Source organism: Halictus rubicundus, chromosome 3, assembly GCF_050948215.1.
Source record: "Halictus rubicundus isolate RS-2024b chromosome 3, iyHalRubi1_principal, whole genome shotgun sequence".
Classification (NCBI taxonomy): Eukaryota; Metazoa; Arthropoda; class Insecta; order Hymenoptera; family Halictidae; genus Halictus; species Halictus rubicundus.
In genome coordinates, this window is record NC_135151.1 from 11,015,904 (window position 1) to 11,040,412 (window position 24,509).

At 37.1% G+C, this 24,509-nt stretch overlaps 2 protein-coding genes and 1 long non-coding RNA gene across 4 annotated transcripts in view; 2 read left to right on the plus strand and 1 right to left on the minus strand.

The window, feature by feature from the left end:
* The first annotated feature begins 740 nt into the window (after positions 1-740).
* Positions 741-1,479, plus strand: Uqcr-q (Ubiquinol-cytochrome c reductase ubiquinone-binding protein). Its single transcript, XM_076785341.1, has 3 exons — positions 741-828; positions 1,035-1,200; positions 1,292-1,479. Exons 2-3 carry the CDS (start codon positions 1,047-1,049, stop codon positions 1,384-1,386), a joined length of 249 nt encoding a protein of 82 aa, XP_076641456.1. The 5' UTR covers positions 741-828; positions 1,035-1,046; the 3' UTR covers positions 1,387-1,479.
* Positions 1,480-2,593: 1,114 nt separating this feature from the next.
* The window catches only part of LOC143352654 (epidermal growth factor receptor kinase substrate 8), a 39,424-nt gene continuing 17,508 nt past the window's right edge, over positions 2,594-24,509 (plus strand). For both annotated transcript variants that reach the window (XM_076785328.1, XM_076785329.1), the window contains exon 1: positions 2,594-2,736. The gene's annotated coding sequence lies outside the window, so the exon portion shown is untranslated. The remainder of the gene's footprint in view (positions 2,737-24,509) is intronic.
* On the minus strand, positions 2,743-4,016 carry LOC143352664 (uncharacterized). Its single transcript, XR_013081983.1, has 2 exons — positions 3,931-4,016; positions 2,743-3,629 (listed from the first exon to the last, which is right to left on the minus strand). It is a non-coding gene; the product is annotated as an uncharacterized LOC143352664 (long non-coding RNA).

Below are 24,509 nucleotides of genomic sequence, written 5' to 3' on the forward strand. Positions count from 1 at the left end.
GATGAAAATAATAATATACTGTTATAAATGGGTGTTTATAAAGCACAAATAAATGGTGCTTTAAAACGTATTTTTCATTATTTACATATTGCATTTCTTTATTTCCGTAACGAAAACGCTTCATAGTAAATTATTTTATTCTATGATGTAGAGCTGTGTAGCGGAGTCTATAATGGCTGCGTAGAATAATAGTGGCGCCCCCCCCCCCTTGAATCAGGGAATATGTCAATTACGTTTTTGATGTAACGTAATATTATTGAGATGTGTACTCTTATAAGATTCATTACACAAGTACAGCAAATGATGCTATTTCCAATATAGAAAATAATGTAACAGAGGTTGCGACTTCAGTGAATTTCAGTTATTGAACTGGTGAATAAAGACAAAATATCCCTATAAAGTTCTGGTTCTTTTTATTATTTACCATTATTATAGATTTATTCCTTAATTTTCCCAATGTGTACATAAATACGACACATCAAATAACACTTACTCTGCCTACTTGTATTAATTCGAAAACGCATTGATGTTCGAATGGATTTAACATTATATTATTGGTGAATTTAAATAGTCATAATTACGTTATAGAAGTGAAGCTATTTAATTGTATATTTTTCACAATAATATGAATTTCTTGATATAATAACTTACATAAATGTCCATTTAAGGAAGCAATGTTGATACAAAAGTATGAATGCAGTACACAATTTAAATTAGCCGCTCTTTACGACTCAGATGGCGTATTGATCTCTTACAATATCGAATGTTGGTATAGGTAGTTCAGAAACAGCAGTACCTTTTTATTGTCCTTACCTTTTGACGAGGAAAGTAAGTATAAAGGGTTATATAATTTTTGACACTTTAAAATAGATGATTTCTTAAAAACTTTTCAGTTGAAATAAAATAGAAATAGTTTTTGTTAATATATTCATATATTAGGTTTATCTAACATGTAATTATAGTTTCTGTTAGGTATTTCTTATGTTTGGTTATGTTTTATCATCTTCTAACTCAGTCTAATTTACTTTCTGCAGAAATCTATCAAAATGGGCAGACGCTGGGGACAAATTGCGAAATTAAGTGGAGTCACGTTCTTTCGACTCAGCCCATTTGAACAGAGACCATTCGCTGGAATGATAAAGGATGGTATACCAAATACAATACGCAGAATTAATGAAAGTATTCTCCTGGTAGCACCTTGTACGTATTCTTTTTATAATTAATGTTTTGTATATATGTATACACTATGTAATATATCTATCGAAATATATACATTTAATTTATGTTGTAGGTTTTATTCTCGCTTATGTGATCCAAACATGGGCAACCCATACAAATCACCAGCTTCATCGTAAGAATCCAGCAGATTTTGCTAATGACAAATAAACTGTATGCTTCTGTATGTAATTAAAATTAGTAGCAAATTAAAAATATGTAAATACTTATAAAAAATAAAATTGAACTATAAGATTGATTAAATTTAATTAATTAAACCTTAAGAACAAAGAATTTTTAAATCATCCTATTAATACTAGTTTTTTAATAGTTAAAACTGCAGTAATCAGAAATATTTAAAAATAGATTTAAATAAACTATGTTTATAAGATGTCAAAGCATGTTTTTATGTACTATTTTCACTTTTGCATTAAAAGAACCTTTTAATAAAAAGAAGAAGAAAAAAATTATAAATTCTTTTTGTTCTTATTTAAAGATAAAGCAATTGACTGAAGCATTCTTTTTAACTTGCAGCTAATTAAACATCTTAAAGTACTCAATTATCATGTAATACTAACTAATTATCATGTGTTACATATCTTATTTCGAGAAAAATTCCGTATATTCCTTTGTTGTAACGAGTGGTCTCATTGGTTCATCACGTAAGTTATCGGACTTCTTCGGAATTCCTGTGACATCACCTAAGGCGCAAAAATGGTTAACCCCGTGGATAATACCTTATTTTTTATATTTTTGAATTATTCACGTTTACGTGTAATAAGTTTGTTGACTGATAAATAGTAATTCATATTATATGAAATCATATATTTGGTGCATTATAATTTATAATAAAACGACTCGAGGTTCATCTTTTCATACAATGTATTAAGTAAATCGTAACGTTACCATTTACATGTAACGGAAATACTAACTATTACCGATAAATCGATAACGGCACGAAATAAAAATAAAATTGATTTCAAAAGATGTAACAGGTTTCTAATAAATTGTACAAAAATATTGTATTTGTAATTACGATTAATTCAGCGTGATAATCTGAATTTTGTATCAACATCGCTTCGTCGATACTTTCAGTGTGACTTTGTTAACGCTACCGATTTTCTTTATCCTCTTTTTAACGCACACGATACGGAAGATCACAGCATCGCTAAACTTTGATTATTCATTATTCTCTGTCAATTGTTTCTCGATCGCGGTATCTTTGCAAGGCGTTAATACGTCCCTGTTATACCATGTCGAAAGTATCCGATTCCGTTAGATCTTAACGCCATATTCCACAGGTACGTTTCAGCCAATCAGAGAGACCGTACCAAGAATGCACTTCGGGAAAAACAGGTAAGAAGCGGACAAGGCAAAGAGCGATCAGGTAGTCGTTCAGGTATTTCCAGTCGAGCATGTTCGGCACATAGCTCTCTTCGAAAAGCTTCCCCTCCCTCTCTTTTTCTCTCTCTTCCTATCTGTTTCGTGTGTGCGGATTGTGAACGAAAATTTTGTAAATAGGTAAGTAAACGAATAACAACGAGCGTTGTGTGAGAAAAGTTCTTGTTCGCGTACACGTCGTGCAAAGCCACTGTGGTCCTCGACGTCCGTTTATTCCCGTACCTGTGCCAACCCGCGATACCAGTGATCGCAGCAAAACTCGAGTGAAACGCTGCTGTCAAGGTATTTATGGAAATGATTTCTTGACCGGAGTCATTGCACCGAATACACCGACTTGGATTTCTCCTCCGCGGTGAACAGTCGTCGTGATCACACCTGTTGCTCCTCCATACTCCTCGCCGACGATAATCGACATGCGAACACGATTGTTCTCGCTGTGCAGTATTCGTGGCTGCTAACGGGTTCGAATTGCGACAAATCCTTCTGGCATCGGCAACGTGCTGTGTTCCACTGAATTTCCCGAAAAATCTCGCGTGTGTCTGCGCCACTCGAAAAACGAACACGGTCACGTCAGAGAGGTGCACGGTCGGTATGTTTGGTGACGAAAGTAGAAAAGACTTGGATGGAATTAGATTTCCGGTGATAGGTCATCGCGACGCAATCACCGCAATACGTGCTATTCTATATGATAAACAATTGTCCCTAGACTCCTGGTTCGTGTCTCGGCTAATGTCTGTTTACGGCATTTTTATGCAAATCGAGTTGTCGAAGCTGTGACGGGAACGTAGCTGCGTCAACATTCGTCGGACTAACACCACGAATCTAGGTGTTTCTTGTGCGTTGTACCGATGACGTAACAATTTTTGAAAAATTTAACGAACATTTTCCAAGCGTTATCGCTGTCACGTTTGGATGGCACGTGACGGTTAATTGTTTTCGAACGGTTTCTTTCGTTTTCAATTTGTTTTGAACTGTTTTCGTATGGTCTTCGCATGTTCCGGGAGGTAGCCTATCTAAAAAGAATCGGTTATACACGCGAAATATAACAGTAGTTTATGATGATGGAAATGAGATACAATAGGGAATGGTTTCGTGGCCGTTTCAGAAGGAATATTCCCGCCCATGACATCTGCGATAGGCTTCGTATTATTTATCGTGTACCGATAACTTTATTCGAAACTTTACATACAATTGTCTCGGACTATGTCGTGGCAAGTTAAACCGTTTATATCGCGGAGGAATCCTTATCGCCGAGATAGTCGTTGTTCGGATGCAATTACGCGGATTGTTTCGTAACTTTTTATGATTCCTTACCTTTGAATAGCGGTGACTCGATTTCCCGATACTCTAGATGCAGCTTTGTTCCCATTGATTAAGATTGACTTAACCCTTCGCGCTATAGTATCCAGTCGGACGTCATAATGAAGATTTCGAACAGAATCCATTTTGTTGTTGTCGATGTATAGCCATTGAAGAATACATAGACATACGATATACATACATGTATATATATAAATTTTCTTCTGGGAAATTATGAACGACAATGAAGCTCTAATCACCGTGACTGTAAATAAATGCTTCGTAGTGCAAGAGGTTAACAAGATGTGTACTCTTCTGTTTACATATGTACTTGGAGATAGTATACACACAATAATACTACGAGAATATATATTTTAAAGGACGCATTAAGGTTACTAGGTTTAGGGTCCCAATTACTGCGCTTATATTAATTGTACTTATTTTTAAAGCACAATGAATATTAAAAAAGAGATATTGAATTTTTTTCATTAAAATTGGTTAATATATATGTTAAATATCTCTTTTTTTAATATTCATTATGCTGTGTGAGATAAGATAGATATGTACAAGGTAGGGGCATTGTAAACCAAGTCCAAATTTCATGGCTACAAGGCTAAAATAAAGATGATAATAATTAATATAGTCACAGTAATTGGGTCCCTTACACTATGGTATTTAATGATTACTATTTTTACACGTACGTTGACAAACACGCGGATTAATAAATATAATAATAAAACGATGGTACTGCGATGGGTAGAGATGCGGAGGGATTCCAATCATTGGTCAGGATTATTTTAATCGTTTAATGATGCACGGAGGAATCCAAGAAGGAAGATGTCGATGGCACCTCGTCTACGCGACAACCACCTGTAATTCACGCCCACGAAATGCCTACGTGTTCCCTATTACGATCACCGTGACATAAATTGCACGCTTTTACAGAACCCTGTGCGCATCGATATTGCATCGAATGGCCTTCGATATCCTGGGAAAGAAACGGGGGGGGGGGAGAAAAAAGAGGAGTGTGTAACCCGTTGGGTTCAACTCACTATCAACTCACGCGACTACAACGAAACGTGGCAGAACGTCTCGGACGAAACATTGATGATATTTACAACTTGCGTAACGCATTATCTACGCAGATATCTACAGTGGTCCATGACAGTGTTCGAATGTCCTTTAAATCAGAATAATTTTTTTTAAATCGGACCAAACGACGAGTTTTTAGCAATTACAAGCATTGCTATGCTAAATGACATGCAAAACAGAATTACATGAGAAAATAAGAAAACTTTCTCATTTGAGCCGGTAATGGAAATTTAAAATATTCGTAATGCAAAATAGTCACTTTTAGTGCTCCGTAAACCTAGTGTTAAAAAAGTAATTCTGATTTAAAGGGCATTCGAGTAATTTTCGTGGGCATTTAGGGTAAGGATCCCAATTACACCCAATTTTACCCAATTTTTAAAGCATAATGAATATTAAAAAAGGGAGATATAACATATATATTAACCGATTGTAACGAAAAAAATTTGTTTTTTAATATTCATTATGCTTTAAAAGTAAGTATAATGAATATAGGCACAGTAATTGGGTCCCTCACGCTACTGTCTGGTAGTGCTAGTATCAATTTCACTTCAAATGCATTTGAACGTCGCAGGTTGCATCAACGTGAAATCCTAAATGTGTCAATTTGATTGAGAACACAATATATTTATACACTTGTCGCAATATCGATAAGGACTGATTGCTGTTTAGAGAAAAATCGTGTATCACAAGGACAATCGAATTATCTTGGAATCTTACTGCCGATAAGGCTGCATCGATCGGAGCCGTACGTAGTCGGTGTTTTTGCAAGCTAGAATACTCGGAAACATATTTCGATCGAATTCGTGGTTTTTGATTATCGGGGATTAATTCGCGGTTTCGGAACCAGCATAGACGAATGAAAAGTACAACCGCTCCGGGTCCATTCACTGTGAAACTTGTTCGCGAACGCCGGATCAGTAGGTATGCGAGCAGCATTGGTAACTTTCTTTCCACTTTTTCAATGGTCTCGCACGTATGTCTGTCCGCGGTATGTTTACTTTCAACAGACGTTTGCCTATCGCGCCTCCTTCCTGCGAGACGGGCATTTCCTGGAGAAACATGTTGCGAACAATTCACCAACGAGTCCTGAACTGACCGAGCAATCTCGAAACGAAATCCCTTCGGTTATTCTTTGGGTGGTTTCGTGGGCTTGCGTGTAGCTAATCGCCTACCCGAGCCTTCCGTGGTTTCCATTCTTCGGGGCAAACGATTTGCCTTTTGTTACACGCGAAGTGTGTGAACAAAATGATGGCCTGCCATATTCATTGAAATAATATAATGGTACAGAGGTTTTAAGTATTGGAGAAAGGTGGGATGAAAACATGCGCGTATCTCAAAGAAAGAAAATCTGTCCATGGCAATAATTTTTTTATTTTGTTGTAGCGTTCATGCATTTGCAATAGCGTGCCATTTCAAGTTGATGTCGTGTCAAGCATGGTAGCAAAATGCTCGAGTCATTTCTGACCCACGCCGATATTTCTCTACAGTTTTCTTCCGATATAAGGCGATGGCTCGGGACCGGCTATCGTATCAATATTCCATTGATTGCTGGTCAAATTTTACATTTTTGTTGGCAAGTTTATGAATGATTCCTTTTCATAAGTGTCCCTATCAACATTTTACAATGAATATGTACGCACTAACATTCAGAGTGCATGCACAAAACATGTAGTATAAATGATAATAATGATATCTATGATAATTAAGATTATGCACTTTCATAGGTTTCATTCTAGTTTTTCAGTTTCACTATGCATTAATCTTATGTCTCATGGGCTCAAGAATAATTTCCTGTTTTTTAATTTGAGAATTGTATTTGTTTCTTACATACATATATAAGTTTAATTTTTATAATATTTATTGTAATAGCAGTAGTAAAGAATTGAGGACGTCAAAAATAAACAACATTTAATTTATACAATACTTATCGATGCTATTCTGTTTATATACTGCATAGAATGACACCCACAATAAATATTGCATAACATCCGTAGTCCGCGAGTGAACTTCACGGTTTTGAAAGTTTGGTAAAATCGATAATAGTTTTATCGTGGGCGGAGGTGTGAAAATTTCATAGTTGTGCGTCATTTTTAAGATGGAAATAATAGCCGTTTGACTCAGTCGTCGATGACCTAATCTGTATCTGGGTAATTCTCCTACTGTTTCACGTTTATGTCTATTTCCAACGTTTGCAAACATTTTTGCGAGTAATTTGCGGATTCTGTAAATATTGACGATGCTTCGTTTAATCGTAAACGTTTGTATGAGATGTATTTATGGATTTCTTAGTCTTTGTGTTTAATACACTTATACGAAAATCGTTTCTCATTACCAGATTTGATGCATTTATGACAAAAACGAGTAGGCGTAATTTAAAATAGGAAAACCATCGCAAGAATTTGGGAGCCTCAGTGCACCATTTTCAACCTTTTAACACTAAACCTACCACGGTCTAACGACCGGTTTCACAATTATTGAAATTACAAAAATTCACTTATATAATAAATTTCCTTGTTCGAGCATCTCTTATATTAAAAATTACAGACAATCTCGATAAATTTAGCGTTGCTGTTTCTACAATGAAGCAACATTTACCAGATATTTTTCATGGTTGGTAGGTATAGTGTTAAAATCATTGAAGAAAGAAAGAACTTTTTATTTAACTTGTACTTTTAGCAATTGATGCAGACAATTTTTATTTTGCATAAAGATCCGCAGTCGACTCATTACATTTCGTTCCGAATACGAGACTCTCGAGAAGCTAGGGTCAAAAATTCTCTGTTGGTGCGCGTTATCAGCGAATTATTTACAACAGTTGCCACAGTATGCGACAGAAGTCTATCGAGCAGTAATTTAGACTTGATAAGAGAGTAGAGAAAAAGAAGAATTATATCATAGCACTTTCTGGCGATGTAGACCTCTGGTAGCTGGCAGCGACGAGGAAAATTTCGCTCCGAACATAAAACTATTCCGATCTAATTGCTTTTAATTTCTCGTTAGCTCGAAATGTTAACTTGGCAGATATCAAGAGCATATATTACGAAATGAACTTCCGGGACTAGTATTTTCAATCTGAAGTCGATGTAAAAGGAATTTCTGCGCCGTTTTCGTTCTTAAAAATCACTCCTAAGCAACGCACAGTCGACTTATTCGAATGCACGGAATCGTCCTTGCGTGTGCCAGGTCCTCGATCACCTTGCGCAAGGTTTCAGTTAGTCCTAAAGGGTGAACAACCTTCTCGGTGTACGGGATGCTCCACGCACTAGCGAAGGATGGGAATGCGAGCAAGTATAATTTTGTTGTTCGTGCCATGATAAATCGGGAAGACGCGGGTTTTACGATCTGTCTTGTAACCAGCTCGCTTGCGTGAATGTTATGTTAACGACGGTGTAAATTCCACCCCTTTTTCGCGCAAACCAGAGTTTCGCGAAAAATAGAAGCAGGAAAAGGTCCGGCATCGCGCGTAAATTGCAAACGGGACGACGAGTTTTCCGGACGGCCGCTCCTCTCAAACGTTATACCCTATAAATTATATCTTATTAATACCGTAACATCGTGTTACCCGTGCACCATATTGTTAAACATTATACCCTCACGATGCAGAGAATAGTATCTTCCTCTTTTCATCGAACATTTCTTACTTTTCTTTTTCTAGTTACTGTGCACCTACTTCAGATTTATTATGGTAACTGTTAATCCTTGCTGAAACGTATAAAAGTTCATTAGCAATATTTATAACGGATCTTTATGTAGAATGAAAATATTCATCAATTGCAACATACAGGAGCCAGTTAGAAATTTCTTTCCGTATTTAATAATGTCGGTGAGTTGAAAATGATACATAGATATTCCGAAATACAATTTAGTCCTTTTACTGTTTTAAATCGCAATTACATATTTTTATCATAAATGCATAAAATCCGCAGATATAATATATATGACAAAAAAAAAATTTTCTAAAATCAAACAAAATAGATAAAATAAAATGATATATATAACTGATTTATTCAAATATTATCTCACATTGTGCAAATCGTACTGTTTTCGATTTTCGATTCTTTTGACCAATGGCGCTGACATTAATAGACTTCTAAAAATGTAATTACGCAACACAATCATAGCAAAAGATCCACGACTGCAACCGTTAGAAGTGCTAAAACTCTCACACATTATAATTTCTGTAAACATGTTTAAGAGAATAAGAACTGAAGGGGATTCACAACACTAATGGTTTCGTCGATTAAGAAATAGAGTTACACTATATCGCATTTCTTAAACGCTTTAATTATATGAAAATCCACAGTCCAGCGATCGTATTAGACTGTGCACAGCCATCTTATTATGCAGAATTCTGCATAGGCACATTGATACACCTGTTGAACACAATCTCCATATGAAAATGAATGAGTAAATGGATTACATAGAAGTAACCATGTAACATGAAACTGTATTAGCATTAAGATACATGAAAAAATTAAAGTGGGAGGGGCTGCTGGATCACGCTCGAATTTAAATTAAGGGGACTCCGATTTATCAAGTATTCGATTAAATGAATCGAATAATCCGACGAAACATACTTACTTAACATAAATCTTCACAGAAAGATTACGAATGAAATGAGCAGGTGCAATTTAAAGAATACAACAGGTTAGAAAAATTTAATAAAATCCATGTGTTTCAGGTGAAGAAATATCTGTTGGCTCTAGGCTCACTAGTTAATTATAGATTTTCTAAATACCAGGCTATGAAGTAATTATAAGCACAAGATTACTTTGATTTTCTTTACGTGATAAAAATCGTGGGCACTACACACGCGTCATGCTGGCAGCGAATGGAGTGAGCTCTAAAAATCGATATTTTTTATAAAAAGAAAAAGCAATCCCCTCTTTGTTAACAATTTATCTACCGGAAGTCTATTCATAGGATTCTCAATAATAGTGCTGTACCAAGAGGAAGCTCGAAAATATTTATTCACATAGCAATACCAAACAAAATTATTAGTAGATTATTAGTAGTAAATTATTAGTAGCGGCTCTTTACGCAAGACAACAATTTTGTTCTTCAATTGTAAGAAGCAGGGGCCAAGTGAAAAGTTTTTTCTTTCTTTAACAATCTTAGCGAGTTGAAAATAATATACGTTGATGTTTCTAAACACTCTTAACTTTCAAACTATTTTAAATTAGACCTGCCCATTTTTGTTATAAACGCATAAAATTATTAGATTACATTATTGGGGGTGACTTGTTGGTTTACGACTGAGATTGCTACTGAAGGATCTATTTAACCCTTTGCGGTCTTAGCAACTTGCGCCATTTCGTTCCGGCTAGTCCGCATTGCTTTGACCATTTTCGGATAGCATCGTGGTTCAACTGTATCTGATTAATTCTAACAAATAAAATAACATGTTTGCACTTCTATTAATGTGTTGAAAAAAAAGTTTGATTATTGTGGTATGAGAAATATTCTCGGAACCGTCAACACCGATTAAAAATACGACATAAAACTAGCGAGTTCGACATAAAACTAGCTGGAACGAAATGTGACGTCGAGTTAGACTCCACATGGGACCGCAAAAGGTTAAAAGGTCCTTAGCCATGGACATCTAAAAATGACGAAACAATCGCCGGGAGGCAATGGCGTTACCCCTTGTTACTGTAACATCGAGTCAGACTCGCGATGAAAAGGGACCCAATTACTGTGGGGGTACCAATTGCTGTGACTATGTTAACTATTCGACTGCGGACTTTTATGCAAGATTAAAACTGTCTGCATCAGTTCGAAAATACAGAAGCCATATAGAAGATTTTTTCTGCCATGAATAATCTGAATAAGTTGGAAATATTACATTAACGTTCTTAAATTCTTTTAATCTTTTTACTATTTTAAACAGTACTCGCCCCTTTTTGGCATAAATACGTAACATCCGCGGTCTATTAACTATACTTATTTTTAAGGCATAATGGATATTAAAAAAGAGATATATAACACATACAGCGCTGATTTTAATGAAAAAATTTCAAATCTCTTTTTTAATATTCATTATGCTTCAAAAATAAGTACAATTAATATAGGCACAGTAATTGGGTCTCTTACCCTATTCTGAGCAGAGTCTAATAAATATGTTAATTTCCTTTGAACCGAAATAAAATTCTATGTACTTGGTCTCAATGTATAGCAATGGGAGAACATATTGTATAAGCATAGTTAATACAAGCATAGTTAGAGAACATATAGTAGGAAAAGTTCTATGACCGTAAAATAAATCGGTGTCATTTTTCAGGCATAATGGATATTAAAAAAGAGATATATAACGTATATAGCACTGATTTTAATGAAAAAATTTTAAATCTCTCGTTCAATATTCATTATGCTTTAAAAATAATTATGATTAATATAGACACAGTAATTGATACCCTCACAGTAATTGGGTCCCTTACCCTATTCTGAACAGAGTCTAATAAATATGTTATTAATCCCCTTTGAACCGAAATAAAATTCTATTTTGTTGTTGTCGATGTATAGCCATGGGAGAATATGTAAGCATAGAATAGATTGTCATCTTCATCTAGGAAGTTATGAAAAAAAGTTCTTTGACCGTAAAATAAACCGTAGTACAACGCGTCGAGTAGAAGCGACGAGTTTTCAGGTGGGAAGGGCCCCGGTGTCCCGGCGTGCGTCGCGTTCGCTGTAAAATCGCGTCGAGCAATTAATTTCGTGTGGGTCGCGTTTATGGAATCGGGGTTTATCGTGCTCACGAGTTACACACCTTGGAGAATTTCGCTTCGTAGGTATGCAGCGCGAGATGCGATTGCCGTTGAGTTGAACTATGCGCGGGGCCGAGAAAACGCGAGAATGCCAGCCAGCCCGCGAGCCTTTCCGTCCCTTTCCCGTAGATATCGGACGCCGCTCGGGCTCGGGCTCGGGCTCGGGCTCGGGATCGGGCTCGGGCTCGGCTCTGCGAATCTCTTTCCATCGTTGAGAACCAGCCGTGTTTCAATCCGGCCACAATATTCCCTGGTAATTCGCGTGCGTTACGTAGGCGTAATTGAAGGTCCGCTACTCGCGAATGCGTTGCTCGCGGAAAACCTGGAACCTTCCTGTGTTGTCCCTTTTCCCTTCAAAATCCCGCGGCCTATTCCTTCTACGTCGTGAAAGAATTTTTACAATCGTCCCCGCACGCGCGTATTAAAATCTATAACGAGCAAAGCGCGTTGCGCGAACTCGAACTGTTCTGTTTTTTCCCGGAGATTTGTTGCTCCCGAGTTCATGGTGATGTTCATTTTTGTAAAGAAAGAGAAGTTGCAGTTGAAGGCCCGCCATTTGCGAATGCGTTGCCCGTGGAAGACCTGGAAATATTTTTGTCCCCTTTCCCTTTAAAATCCCGCAATCTATTCCTTCAATTCGCAGTATTTTACAGCATGGAGGAATTTTTATAATCACCTCTATGCCCACAGATTAGAATCTAGAGGGTTAGAGGTTCCAATTACTGTGCCTATATTAATTATACCTATTTTTAAAGGATAAAAATAAGTATAATTAATATAGGCACAGTAATTGGGTCCCTTACCCTAACTCCCTTGCCCTTAACTCGAAACGTTCAGATCTTGTTCCGACATTGTTGCTCGCAAGTTTATGATTTATTTTTGCAAAGAAAGAACAGTTGACTCGTTTCAAGTGGAACCATACATCTCGGTTATATTTTGTATTTAATTGTCTGCAGTAGTGCACATTGTTCGGTAAATAAGTATACCGTGAGTTATATAGATTATCTGGTTATCAGGTTAAGACGCGTATTCCGTAAAGAATGTTTATTATGCGATTAGAATCTCCGTTTGAAGTCGTATCATAATTCCTCGTAATGATATTCGGGTAGCTTCATTTATATGACGGTTCGGCTATATTATAATGCTAAGTTATGGCGAAAAGGAAAATTGAAATACAAAACGAAATTGTTTATTCCTTTGGTGCCCATAATTAAGCGGTACGTTGAACTTTGGGGAGAAGCGAAATTATGTGTGTATGTACAGGGGGAGGGGGGAGGGCTCGTTCTTCTTGTTATAGTTGATGCTTTGTTCTTTCATAACAGCGATCCCATAATTGTCTCGTAGAATGTACGAAGATTTTCGCATACTAGGGATAGAAGGAATGAACTCCCTCTAATCATTCAATATGCGTCATTAAATGGCGAATTGATAGATTCCGTGAATTCATTAAATCGTAGGCACCCTAATTATCGTAGGAAAATCTAGGAGTTTGGAGGAATATTTATGGAAACACTGTCTGGATTGTTTCCTCAATTAACATGTGTTCGTTACCGGCATCAAAGAAAGTCAAATTAATTTTGTCTATGTTGCTGTTTAAAATTATAAACATTGGAAAACTGGGAAAACTGTTAAAATACCTTTTCTAAATTATAGCTTTTCTCTGACAATATTCTTTTTCATATTCCACGAGAGTCTACATTTCATACATTGTTATACCTTGCAAAACAAAAATTCTCTGCATCAATTGCATGGGACAAGAGCCAAATAAAAGTTTGTTTTTCCCTTTAATAATTTTAATAAGTTGAGGATGGTACATTGATGTTCTCAAATTCTTTTGATCTTTCTGCTGCTTTGTATTTCAGCTATTCAGTTTTGTTGTAAAGGCTGACAACCCTTACAAATAATATTAACTCATAAGTGGACATATTGATTAATAATAATAGTCTCTATCTATCTGACAAGACCAAATCAGTCGAGTACTTTTTATCCATACGAATTACCTTTCTCACCTGGTTTCTTCGAAAATCTTGTTTCTCCTTCGTGATCGTGTTCTTCTTTTCCTAAATTCGAATTTTTAGAGAGCTCAAGGAACAAAAACGATGGAATGAACTCCAAGCGTAGGTGTTACAAAGTACATAGTGCCATTTAAATATCAAGGCAACTTTCGTAAGAGTTGATGGCTTCACCTAAATGAAACATAATTTGATCGGATACCAAACATTCTTCTACAGACGCTTCACACCTCATTGAGATCTGAAAATATCAGTGGCACAAAAATAATTGCATATTCTATGCATAAATCATTTGATCGAAGTAGGTATACTATAATCCACTGTAACCACTGTAACTTTTTAACGTGGTATCTTTATCGTAATATAATCTTTTTATTACAATAATACGAATAACGGTAATTGGAATAGTTTCAGAATACAATAGCTTTCAAATGACCATTCATTTTCCGTCGGTCTTACAATTTAAAAAGGTCATTTTCATTCACTTCAATTTCCAAAGATCTCCATCCAATCTTTTCCACTCGGACAAGAAAGCTCGGAGCTCGCTGGAAAATTCGAATGAAAATTCTCTACTTATTTATTCATTCCCCACACACCTAAACGATTATCACTTATTTGCATGTCCTTATTACTCGCTAGGCACTTGTAGCGTTGTAGACGAAGTTTCACATTAGTTTCTCTAAAATGTTCAGAATTTTCTTGAATAGAACTTCGGAGGATTTCTATTTATATTCACGCGTTTCTTCGCTCGCAGAAGAAAGTTCAGATGTCACTGCACAATTTGAATAAAATTTTTCTGATTCTTTACTCCATGTTTCAATTATTATTTCTTGTTTTGCTTTCACTCGTAGTGTCAAGGGGCGCATACCTTTGGTAAAATAAGAGAAATCGATTTTCCAAAAACGGTGCAGCAAATATTACTTAAATATCATACAATAAAATGTGTACGATTGGTTTATAAAGGAATATCATTTTACGTATATACAAATAAATTGTTGAACTTCTCTTATCTTTCAACCGTTCAAAGGCGTGTACGTGTTTCGAAGTCGAAGTTCCGCGCACCGTCGCGTCGCTTCAGGAATTTTTCTTCGTGTACATCTTCCGAAGACTTCCATTTAAACTTCTCCGGTCGTGCAAGAAAGCCGAGGTCTCTTGCCGCACAATTTAAAAGGCAATCCTCCGCATCGGGAGTCCATGTTGGGCAACAAGCGAAGAAGGTAACCGAAGATCGGACGCCGTTTCCGTCAAGTACGGTCAAGGACGCGGTTACTTCAGCGCATTCCCGAGATGAATTTTTCTCGGAGGGTGTGTCCGCATCCATAAGCAATTATGTTCGCGCTTGTCGCGCGGGGAGTCGTAAATACAAGACGCGGTTATGCTCTTTTCCATCTTGTTTTCTTTCCATCGGAACGCGTCGACCGCGTCGAGCCGCGATAGACACGTAATCGAATTCCTGCGGGCCCTTCCGATCGAACGGGTTAGTTTTTTTTTTCTTGCGCACATTCGATCGCCACTCCTGGAAATTTGTATAATTTAGTCACCGTCGATAGCGGCGTCGTCATCGCGATAAAAATTTTCATTTCCGTCGCCGCAGCCGTCGCCGTGGACCGTCGCAGTTCTCCATCTTGGATCGCGGTGAACGATAGTTAACAGGGCCGCGGTTCGTCGATGATATTTTACTTGTTCCCAATTCTATTTTGCCATCGTTTTCATATAAAACAACGCTCTTTTACGTACTCGTTCTTAAACTCGTGCGCACCGCGAGAATTTCGAAGATCTCGGAACCGGCGTTCTCACTAGATTCTTGCAAAAATTTGGAATTATTAGACTGCGGTTTTGATTCGTTTATGACAGAAATTAGCAGGCTTCTGTATCTTGAAATTAATGCAGACAATTTTTATGGAACATAAATTATGAAAAATGTATCTATTAAACAGAAATTGTTCATGACGAGCACGTTGTTCAAGGGAATACTGTGCCGTGTTTATTCGATAGGCTCAAAGCCTCTAGTTTATCGAACGTACCCTCGTAGCATACGACGGACACCTATAAACTGGAGAGTTTATCGAGAACTGGTAAAATGAAATATAAACATCAGCGAGACGCGCGTGCGCAGCACAAAATCCAAAGTTTACTGAGAACGCCCGGAGCAAACTGCAACGAGACACGTGCGAATCCGCATCGAGAGCAAACCCGCGAACCGCAAAGGTTCGAAATGCTCGCGCAATGAGCGCCATTTCACGCGGACCGATCTAATGTACACGTATACATCTGCTCGATCGAAGCTTCAGACTTAGTTATTCGATTGGAAATAATTGTTCGCGCTATCGTTTCCAGCGTCGAGCAAAATGAAAGGCGTGTAAGCCGATCCGATATCAACGATTCCATTTGATTATAGCTCCGGTAAACCGGTGGATAGCGATCGCGACGGAGCAATTCATTCTCTGCGCCGCGGTGTGCTCGCGTCGTAACTGTGGATTTAAAATGTCGTAACTGCGACCTAATACATAGTGGCCACGGCGAAAAGGGAAGGGAAAAGGAAGGAAGGTGAGGCGCGCGGGCTTCGTTTATAATACTTCGAGGTATCGAGATCGAAGCGATCGATGCATTCGGAGGCCGCGAGTCACGAATTCCTCGACGCGACGCACCGTGGTCCAGATCGAGAAATTAACTGTTCACGAAGATTTCAGTATTGTTTCAAGACTTAAAGCCATAGCAAAGGAGGTCATTGGATTCGTCTTGACGTCACGTATAACATTATTAAGAAAAAAATATATAGTGACGATTCAAAATTCAAGGTGACATTAATTTTTTATTTAAAAAAAAAATTTTTTTAATTTTTTATATTGAACTTTATAGAAGAATTACTGATTCATTTTTGTTGGAAACATTTTCTTGTTAGAGCACCGGATATGCCCGAAAAAGTGCGATAACATGTGAATAATGAATGATATTTAGTATATTATTGAAAGAAATGGTGATATTTGAGATCTGTTTTCGCTGGCGCATTTCTTATAAAAAGATAAACAATTTTGCCATGTACACAATTTTCCTATCTGCAGTAGTTTTTAAGACATTCGTGGAAAATGTTTTTTACCTTCGTCTTTCAGGTTTTGACCTTAGCTGCCACCAGGTTTTGATATAACAAAATAATCTTTAATTCTGGAGATAATGTGTTTTTTTTTTGTCTTAAATTGCGATTATTTGGCTATCTTATCTTAAAAGAATCATATGACAACCTTACGAACTTCGCGCATTTCCGGTCACAGAGGCGCTTTAAACAATAATAACTTTTGTACCGGGACCGAATGGGATGTGAATCTTGCACAAAACACATTTTTTAATTTTCGTTATAGGCTCAGATAAAAAAGTTGAAAAATCATTATTTTTTTATTTTTTTTATCATTCTAACTGTGGCAGGGGTAATTAAATAATTTGACGCACTCGCGAACAATGTCAATTGACTATAAGACGTATATTTAAACAAACTCGTAATAGTTTTGCAACGATAGCACACGACAGACAAGCTGTTTACAGCTCCGCGGAAGGACACAGAAGGAATCATCGTAAAAGTGAAAAAGAGCGCGTCTATTTACACGCCATCCATCCATCTGCTGATCGTTACGGTAATTAGTAATTAGATCCTTTGTAACCAGGTTGGTAATGCAGTTTCCTGTTACGGATATTACTTTGTATTTGCTATTTCCTAACACCTCCCCTCAAAGTTATATCTCTGGAACAGGAAAAACATGTATAGAACAACATAATTAATTATATACACTCATACCCATTCCAATTAAACAATTTCTGTGTTTGGGCCCGCTGAGACCTTTTGTGAGCACATCAGCTGGCATCTGATCTGTTGGTGTGTATTCGAACTGGATTTGCCCATTTTTTACAGCATCTCTGACGAAGTGATACCTAATGTCAATATGTTTGGATCTTGGCTGTATTACCTGGCTGTAGATTGACTTTTGGGCACTTTGACTGTCATTTTGGATTATGGTGCGCTCATTATTAAGTCCTATTTCTTTGAGCAATCCTCGTAAGTACATGATTTCTCTCGCAGCCTCCGACATTGCCATGTACTCGGCTTCAGTGCTTGATAATGCCACCGTTCGTTGTCTCTTCGTTTCCCAACATATTGGTGCGTTAGCCAATATGAATACGTATCCGGTGGTGGATCGTCGGTCTATGGGGTTGCCTCCCCAGTCAGCATCCACCATACCGATCATATTTTTCCTGGATTTTCTGTACACGATACCGTACTTTGTCGTACCCTTCAAGTATCGTAGGATCCTCTTGGCTGCTTTCCAATGTATTTCCTGGTAACACGTATTGAATTGGCTTAGATAGTTGACGGCAAATGAAATGTCTGGCCTCGTAGATACTGCAAGGTAAAGAAGGCATCCGATTAATCGCTGGTATGGAAAACGATCATCTTTGCCATTGTTTTCGGCTATACGTGGCAAACTGTAATTTATTTCCATCGGAGTGGATACAGCTTTACACTCCGACATGCCAAACTTCTCCAGAAGTTGATACACATATTTTTCTTGTGTCAAACGTACTTCATGTTTGATTAAATCTTGTTTGAACTCTATCCCCAGGCACTTGCTTGCCATTCCGAGGTCTTTCATGGCAAATTTGCCAATTAAGTGTTGCTTCACACTCGTTGTCCAGTCATTTCTATTCGATGCGATTAAAATATCATCGACGTATATTGCCAACAACAATATGTCGTCGCCATCTCGTCTACTGAACAAGCACTTGTCGTAAGGGTTGTCTTCTAAGCCTGCTTCAATTAGCTCTCGTTGTAGAGTTTTGTACCACTGTACACCAGACTGTTTTAGTCCATATAGTGCTTTATTCAATAGACAAACTTTGTCGCCTCCGTTATTCATTGATTTTAGCCAATTCTCAGCCGTTTTCAACATATTTTTATCATTGATCTTCTCTTGTTTGTTTCCAACTGGCTTACCATTTGTTATTTTAGCTAGTACGTGTTCTAATTGAGTTGGTATTTCCATATATACCGTCTCATGTAATTCGCTATTTAAATATGCGGTTATCACATCCATATGATGAATTTCTAAATCCATTTCTGCAGCTATTGCGGACAGTAATCGTACCGATGACATTTTTACCACTGGTGAATAAGTTTCTGTGTAATCTCTTCCGAATCGTTGGGCGCATCCTTTTGCGACAAGTCGAACTTTCTTTTTCGTACCATGCCCGTCAGTTTTTGTCTGTAGTACAAGTCGGTTCCCTATCACTTTGCAGTCCTTTTGTCTCTCCACAATTTCCCAGGTATTGTTTCTTACTAGAGCTAAATATTCCTCTTCGAGCGCCTTATGCCATGCGTCAGAGTCATCTCCTGCCTCTGCTTCGCTCCATGTCTCAGGATCTGCATCTACAATAAAATTTGCGAAAACGTCATCCTCTAATTCTTGTTCATTTTCAATTACGGTTTCAATGTTTCCTGCGCTTGAGGAACTATATATTTTTCTGGGACGACCCACTGATCCTGTACGTAATATTCTGGGTCTCCCTCTCCCTCGTCTCCCTGTTTGACTTGGAATTTGTATACTTCTTTGTGGTACTTCCGGTGTTTCGTCATCGTTTTTGTCATCGGCAGCTTCCTCCTGCCTTTCATCTGGGAACTGCATCTGCACGTTATCCTTAAACACCATATTTTCGTTTTTGATGTTGGTATCATTGCGATTTTCTCGCATTCTAGGTTCATCAAAAAATTTTACGTCTCGGCTCACAATAATTTTCTTCAATTCGGGACACCATAATCTGTAAGCCTTGGAAACATTGGAGTAGCCTACTAAAACAGACGGGAATGCTTTTGATGAGAGCTTACCACCTTGACGGTTTTTATTTAGCACAAACGCTTTGCTTCCGAAATTCCTTAAGTATTGTACTGTTGGTATCTTACCGGTCCATTTGGTATATGGTATTTCACCATTCAATGACTTACTGATACAGCGATTTCGTATATACACAGCGGTATTCACTGCCTCTGCCCAAAATTGTGGGCCTAAATTACCTTGTCGCAGCAAACATCTTGCCATCTCAACTAGAGTTCTATTAAATCTTTCGGCCACACCGTTTTGTTCCGGGGTATAGGCTGCTGTCAGTCTTCGTTGGATTCCCTCCTTCGTTAGAAAATCGTTAAATTCTCGGTTACAAAATTCTTTCCCATTATCGCTCTGTAAATATTTGATTTTCTTTCCGGTTTGGCGTTCCACTCGTGACTTATAGTTCTTGAATGCTTCAAGCACATTAGACTTCTCTTTCAAAAATTCAATTTCGCACCATCTGGACCTATCATCTACAAAAATTACAAAATATTTAGCGCCAGAATTCGATGCTTGACGTGCTGGTCCCCACACGTCACTGTGTACAATCTCAAGTATATCTTTCGTCCTTCCGAGCTCGGTTTTTGGAAATGGTAATTTACACGCTTTTTCTGTTGCACAGATCTCACATTGGGGTAATTTATCCATCTTTTTGATATTTAGACCATACACCTTTTGGTCACTTATCATTCGTTTTAAATCTTGTTCATTTATGTGGCCGAGCCTATAGTGCCACATCTCGATTTCGTTCCTCGGTTTCCATGTATTGGGTTCATGCAATAGTTTGGCTTCTTCTTTCTCACCGGTTATGTAGTATAGGTCACCTTTCCTTATTGCTGCCATTACCACTTCATTGTTATTGTTTATTATTTTTGCTTCGTCCTTTCCGAACACCGTTCTGTATCCTCGATCAGCTATTTTTGCAACTGAAAGTAAATTTGTACGAAGGTCATTAACGTGATATACATTATCTAAATTTATCTTGAGTGGTTTACGGCGGTTTGTGATGGTCATTTCCACATTTCCGACTCCTGTTATTTTGGTTGACTTATTGTTTGCCAAATTTAACGATTTTTCAACTGGAGTCAGTTCTCTAAATAAATTTTTGTCAGCAACCATGTGCGATGAGCAGCCGCTATCTAGACACCACGTTGTTGGTTGCTTTCTGATTTCCTCTGCATTTAACAGGGCAATTTCATCCGTTTGTTCTACTTGACTGTAATTTCCATCCTCGCGTTGTCTTGGTGCCTGTGATCTATGCAGATTTACTCTGCAATTTCGAGACATATGTCCGAATTTGTGGCATCTATGACATTCAATCCTTTTATGTGTGTTATTTCGTGGTCCCTTCCAAGTATTCGATACCTGACTTGGTCGTCGACGATACTCGCTATTGTTCGGTACTTGGTTGGTCGCATTATTATTATTATTATTATTATTATTATTATTAGGGTACCTCTGCGAGCTTTTCGCGAACATTGCATCCTGATTCGTTTGTATCTCTCGACACGGCTCTAGATTTTCTCTTGACTCGTGATCTTCCATTATTTTTATTTTGAGCACGTCTGGTTCGGGTATATCATCCCGTGTAGTGATTGCTCGTCGGAACGTTTCAAAAGTAGACGGCAGGCTGTATAACAATAGTATCGAGAGCAACTGTTCATTTATCTCAATTCCGATCTCGGCTAATTTATCCTTAGTATCAAAAAAATCGGACAAGTGATTCCTCAAGTCCCCTCCTTCATTCATTTTGTTCGTTATTATTCTTTTGAGTAGCAACGCTTTTCGCGCCGGCCCTCTCGATTGGTATATGGCCTCCAGCTTCAGCCATGCTTCTCTCGACGTCTGTATTTTCTTTAAGTGTATCAGCTCCGACGATTCAACTGATAGCACAATATCTGCCATAGCCTTCTCATCTTGTATTTTCCAGACATTTTCTGTCGGAGAGTTTTCTGGTTTGATCACGGTACCGTTAACGTAACCCCATAGGCCATCTTTTACCAACGTCGCTTGCATCTGCATTCTCCACGTATCATAATTGTTCTTATTTAATTTATCAAACTTGATCGTACTTCCAGCCATTTTTGTAATTTGAGCACCACTAATGAAAATTACCGTTATTTTACTCGCCACGTGGTCGCGTGAAAACGTGGTCGCGAATTGCGTCGAACTTTCTCTGATATATATTGCGGCTTTTCGCCAATACCTGGGCCCATAACCTGTGGCAGGGGTAATTAAATAATTTGACGCACTCGCGAACAATGTCAATTGACTATAAGACGTATATTTAAACAAACTCGTAATAGTTTTGCAACGATAGCACACGACAGACAAGCTGTTTACAGCTCCGCGGAAGGACACAGAAGGAATCATCGTAAAAGTGAAAAAGAGCGCGTCTATTTACACGCCATCCATCCATCTGCTGATCGTTACGGTAATTAGTAATTAGATCCTTTGTAACCAGGTTGGTAATGCAGTTTCCTGTTACGGATATTACTTTGTATTTGCTATTTCCTAACACTAACCAATTGCAATCTAAAGAAATTGTTGTTTACTCATTGTCCAGCAAACTAGTCGGTCTAGTATCTAAAAAAAAAATTCAAGTCATTGGGATCTATTTTAAAAAAGTTATGCTATTTTTAAGAATGTCTACTTAATATTGTCCCCTACTGTAGATGGGTTAAAATTTAATACTTCGCATATAACGACGTACCTTTTAAAAATTTTTTAAAAATCGTTGAATTTTACTTATGTCTACCTGGATTTTCATTAGTGAACAGTACGTGGAAAATCATAACCTACACTACACATAAAGAAAGACTTTTTACGAAGTATCTTTAATCGAAATATTGAATAATTTGCGACAGATCATGTAGTTCGAGGTATGGCTATACTCTTGATTTCGGCAGCCTAACAGTTTTTACAATTATTATATATTTTATTGTATTGACTCAAAATGCGTTTATTAAAACGCAAAATTAGAAATTGCAAACGACTAATTTAATTGTGTACATTAGAAAAGATCAGTGCAAATTTTTGATTCTTCTAAGCTCAAAGTCTAAACATCAATCGAACCACGTTAAATAAAAATATACCGCATGTAAAAGTGTAACTGCTTTTTGCTTTCTAAATCACATTATTCGAGTTATTTCAAATTTGTGTGGTATAGAAAGTTGCGCGAAAAGACTTCCGGTGTACTCGGTGATGAAGAATGAATTCGAACACCGAACATAAATTCAATTTTATATTTTTAGCTTCAGCGTCGACCATAATCTTCAAGATTTACAGGTAAAACTATTCGGTCCTTTAAAAAGTTTAATACGATAACGTGAAAGTTTCAAAGAAGCCTAAAACGATCCTGATTTGCATCGTAGCCTGGCAAAATCATTAATTGACATAAGCTGCCGTCACTTTTCCTACGTGGGTTAGTAAAAACGTGGATTTGCATAATTTGCTTGTTTCTACTTGTAAACCTTATCTGAGAGCGTCATTTCGAGCTAGGTATGTAATTAACATTTTTATATATATTATAGTAAGACTTCCAACGAAGATCGATTCAGTTCCCAGTATTTTATTTATAAATAAAAAATATGAAACATCGCCTAATGGGAGAACTAATTAATACAAAAATAAGAAATTCCCCAAATTCTGAAAGAATCCGTTCGATATCATTAAAATGATATTCTTCCAGATCGTAGCGTGTTTTTCAAAAGGATGATTCGTTCATGGCAATGATAGCTGTCCAACTCACTCCAATTACTCCAGACTCATAACATGTGGGTTACATAAAAGCGGTGGACAGCTATTCCGACTGCATTGTCCAACAATTGTTAATTTTTCTTCGTCTGAATAACGAGTAGGCGATTCTTATGAAGTAAGAAACGACTTTGTACTCTTCTAAATATAGTGGCATATTTTTTAACGACATTAATGACATTAAAACACGTTTACACAATCTTCAAAGACAACGAGACGCCTCTAATTCCACAATCGTCTCAGATATTTTGCAATGCATTTTGAGAATGAAATTTCTATTCAGAAACCATGAAAAAAACCGTAACGCAAATTGTCTTTTCAATTGAGAAGATAAAATAGATCCACAAAGGATAGGGAGTTGTTAGTAATCGTTGACGTCAACGTAAACAATCGCATTGCTCATGGAACATTGTTGGACAGTACTATCGGTGTATCTCGCGTTCCTTTCTTCGAAAGACAAAGCTTAAACAATTTTATTCGGAACTAGATTCACTATTTTCAAAAGTTATTGAATTCGATCGGACTCGCAAGTGCTCTTCAACGTGTTCGCCATCATCGTCTCAGTCTTCGTAACTATAGCATTGCACCAAATGTTATCCTCTTATAAAATATGAAAAACTATATTATCGTAGTAAACTCACAACTTTACAAATCCGCAGTCTAGTTCTCGCACATATGCGACGACTGGAACGTACAATTTTGAAGTTATCACTAGACTGCCGAAATAAATGTGCAAAATATGATCTTAAACGATTAAAAATATTATATTACTTTATACAAAATAAATATGCTGTGCCGCATTAATTATTCTTTCTTTCTTTAATAATGTTACTAAGTTGAAAATAGTCAACTAATCAGTTAATATTGTTATATATATATCTCTTTTTTTAAAATATTCATTATGCTTTAAAAATAAGTATGGGTAATGTAGGCACAGTAATTGGGTCTCTTACCCTAATACATCAATATTTTTCTAGTGCTGTATGTTTCTCATTATTGTCATAAATGCATACAATCTGTCGTCTAATTACCAAATTTCGTAGCTGTCTTTTTTCTCAGATTTTCTAGGAATGATTTCGTTGCTGTGCTATAGTTAGATAAAT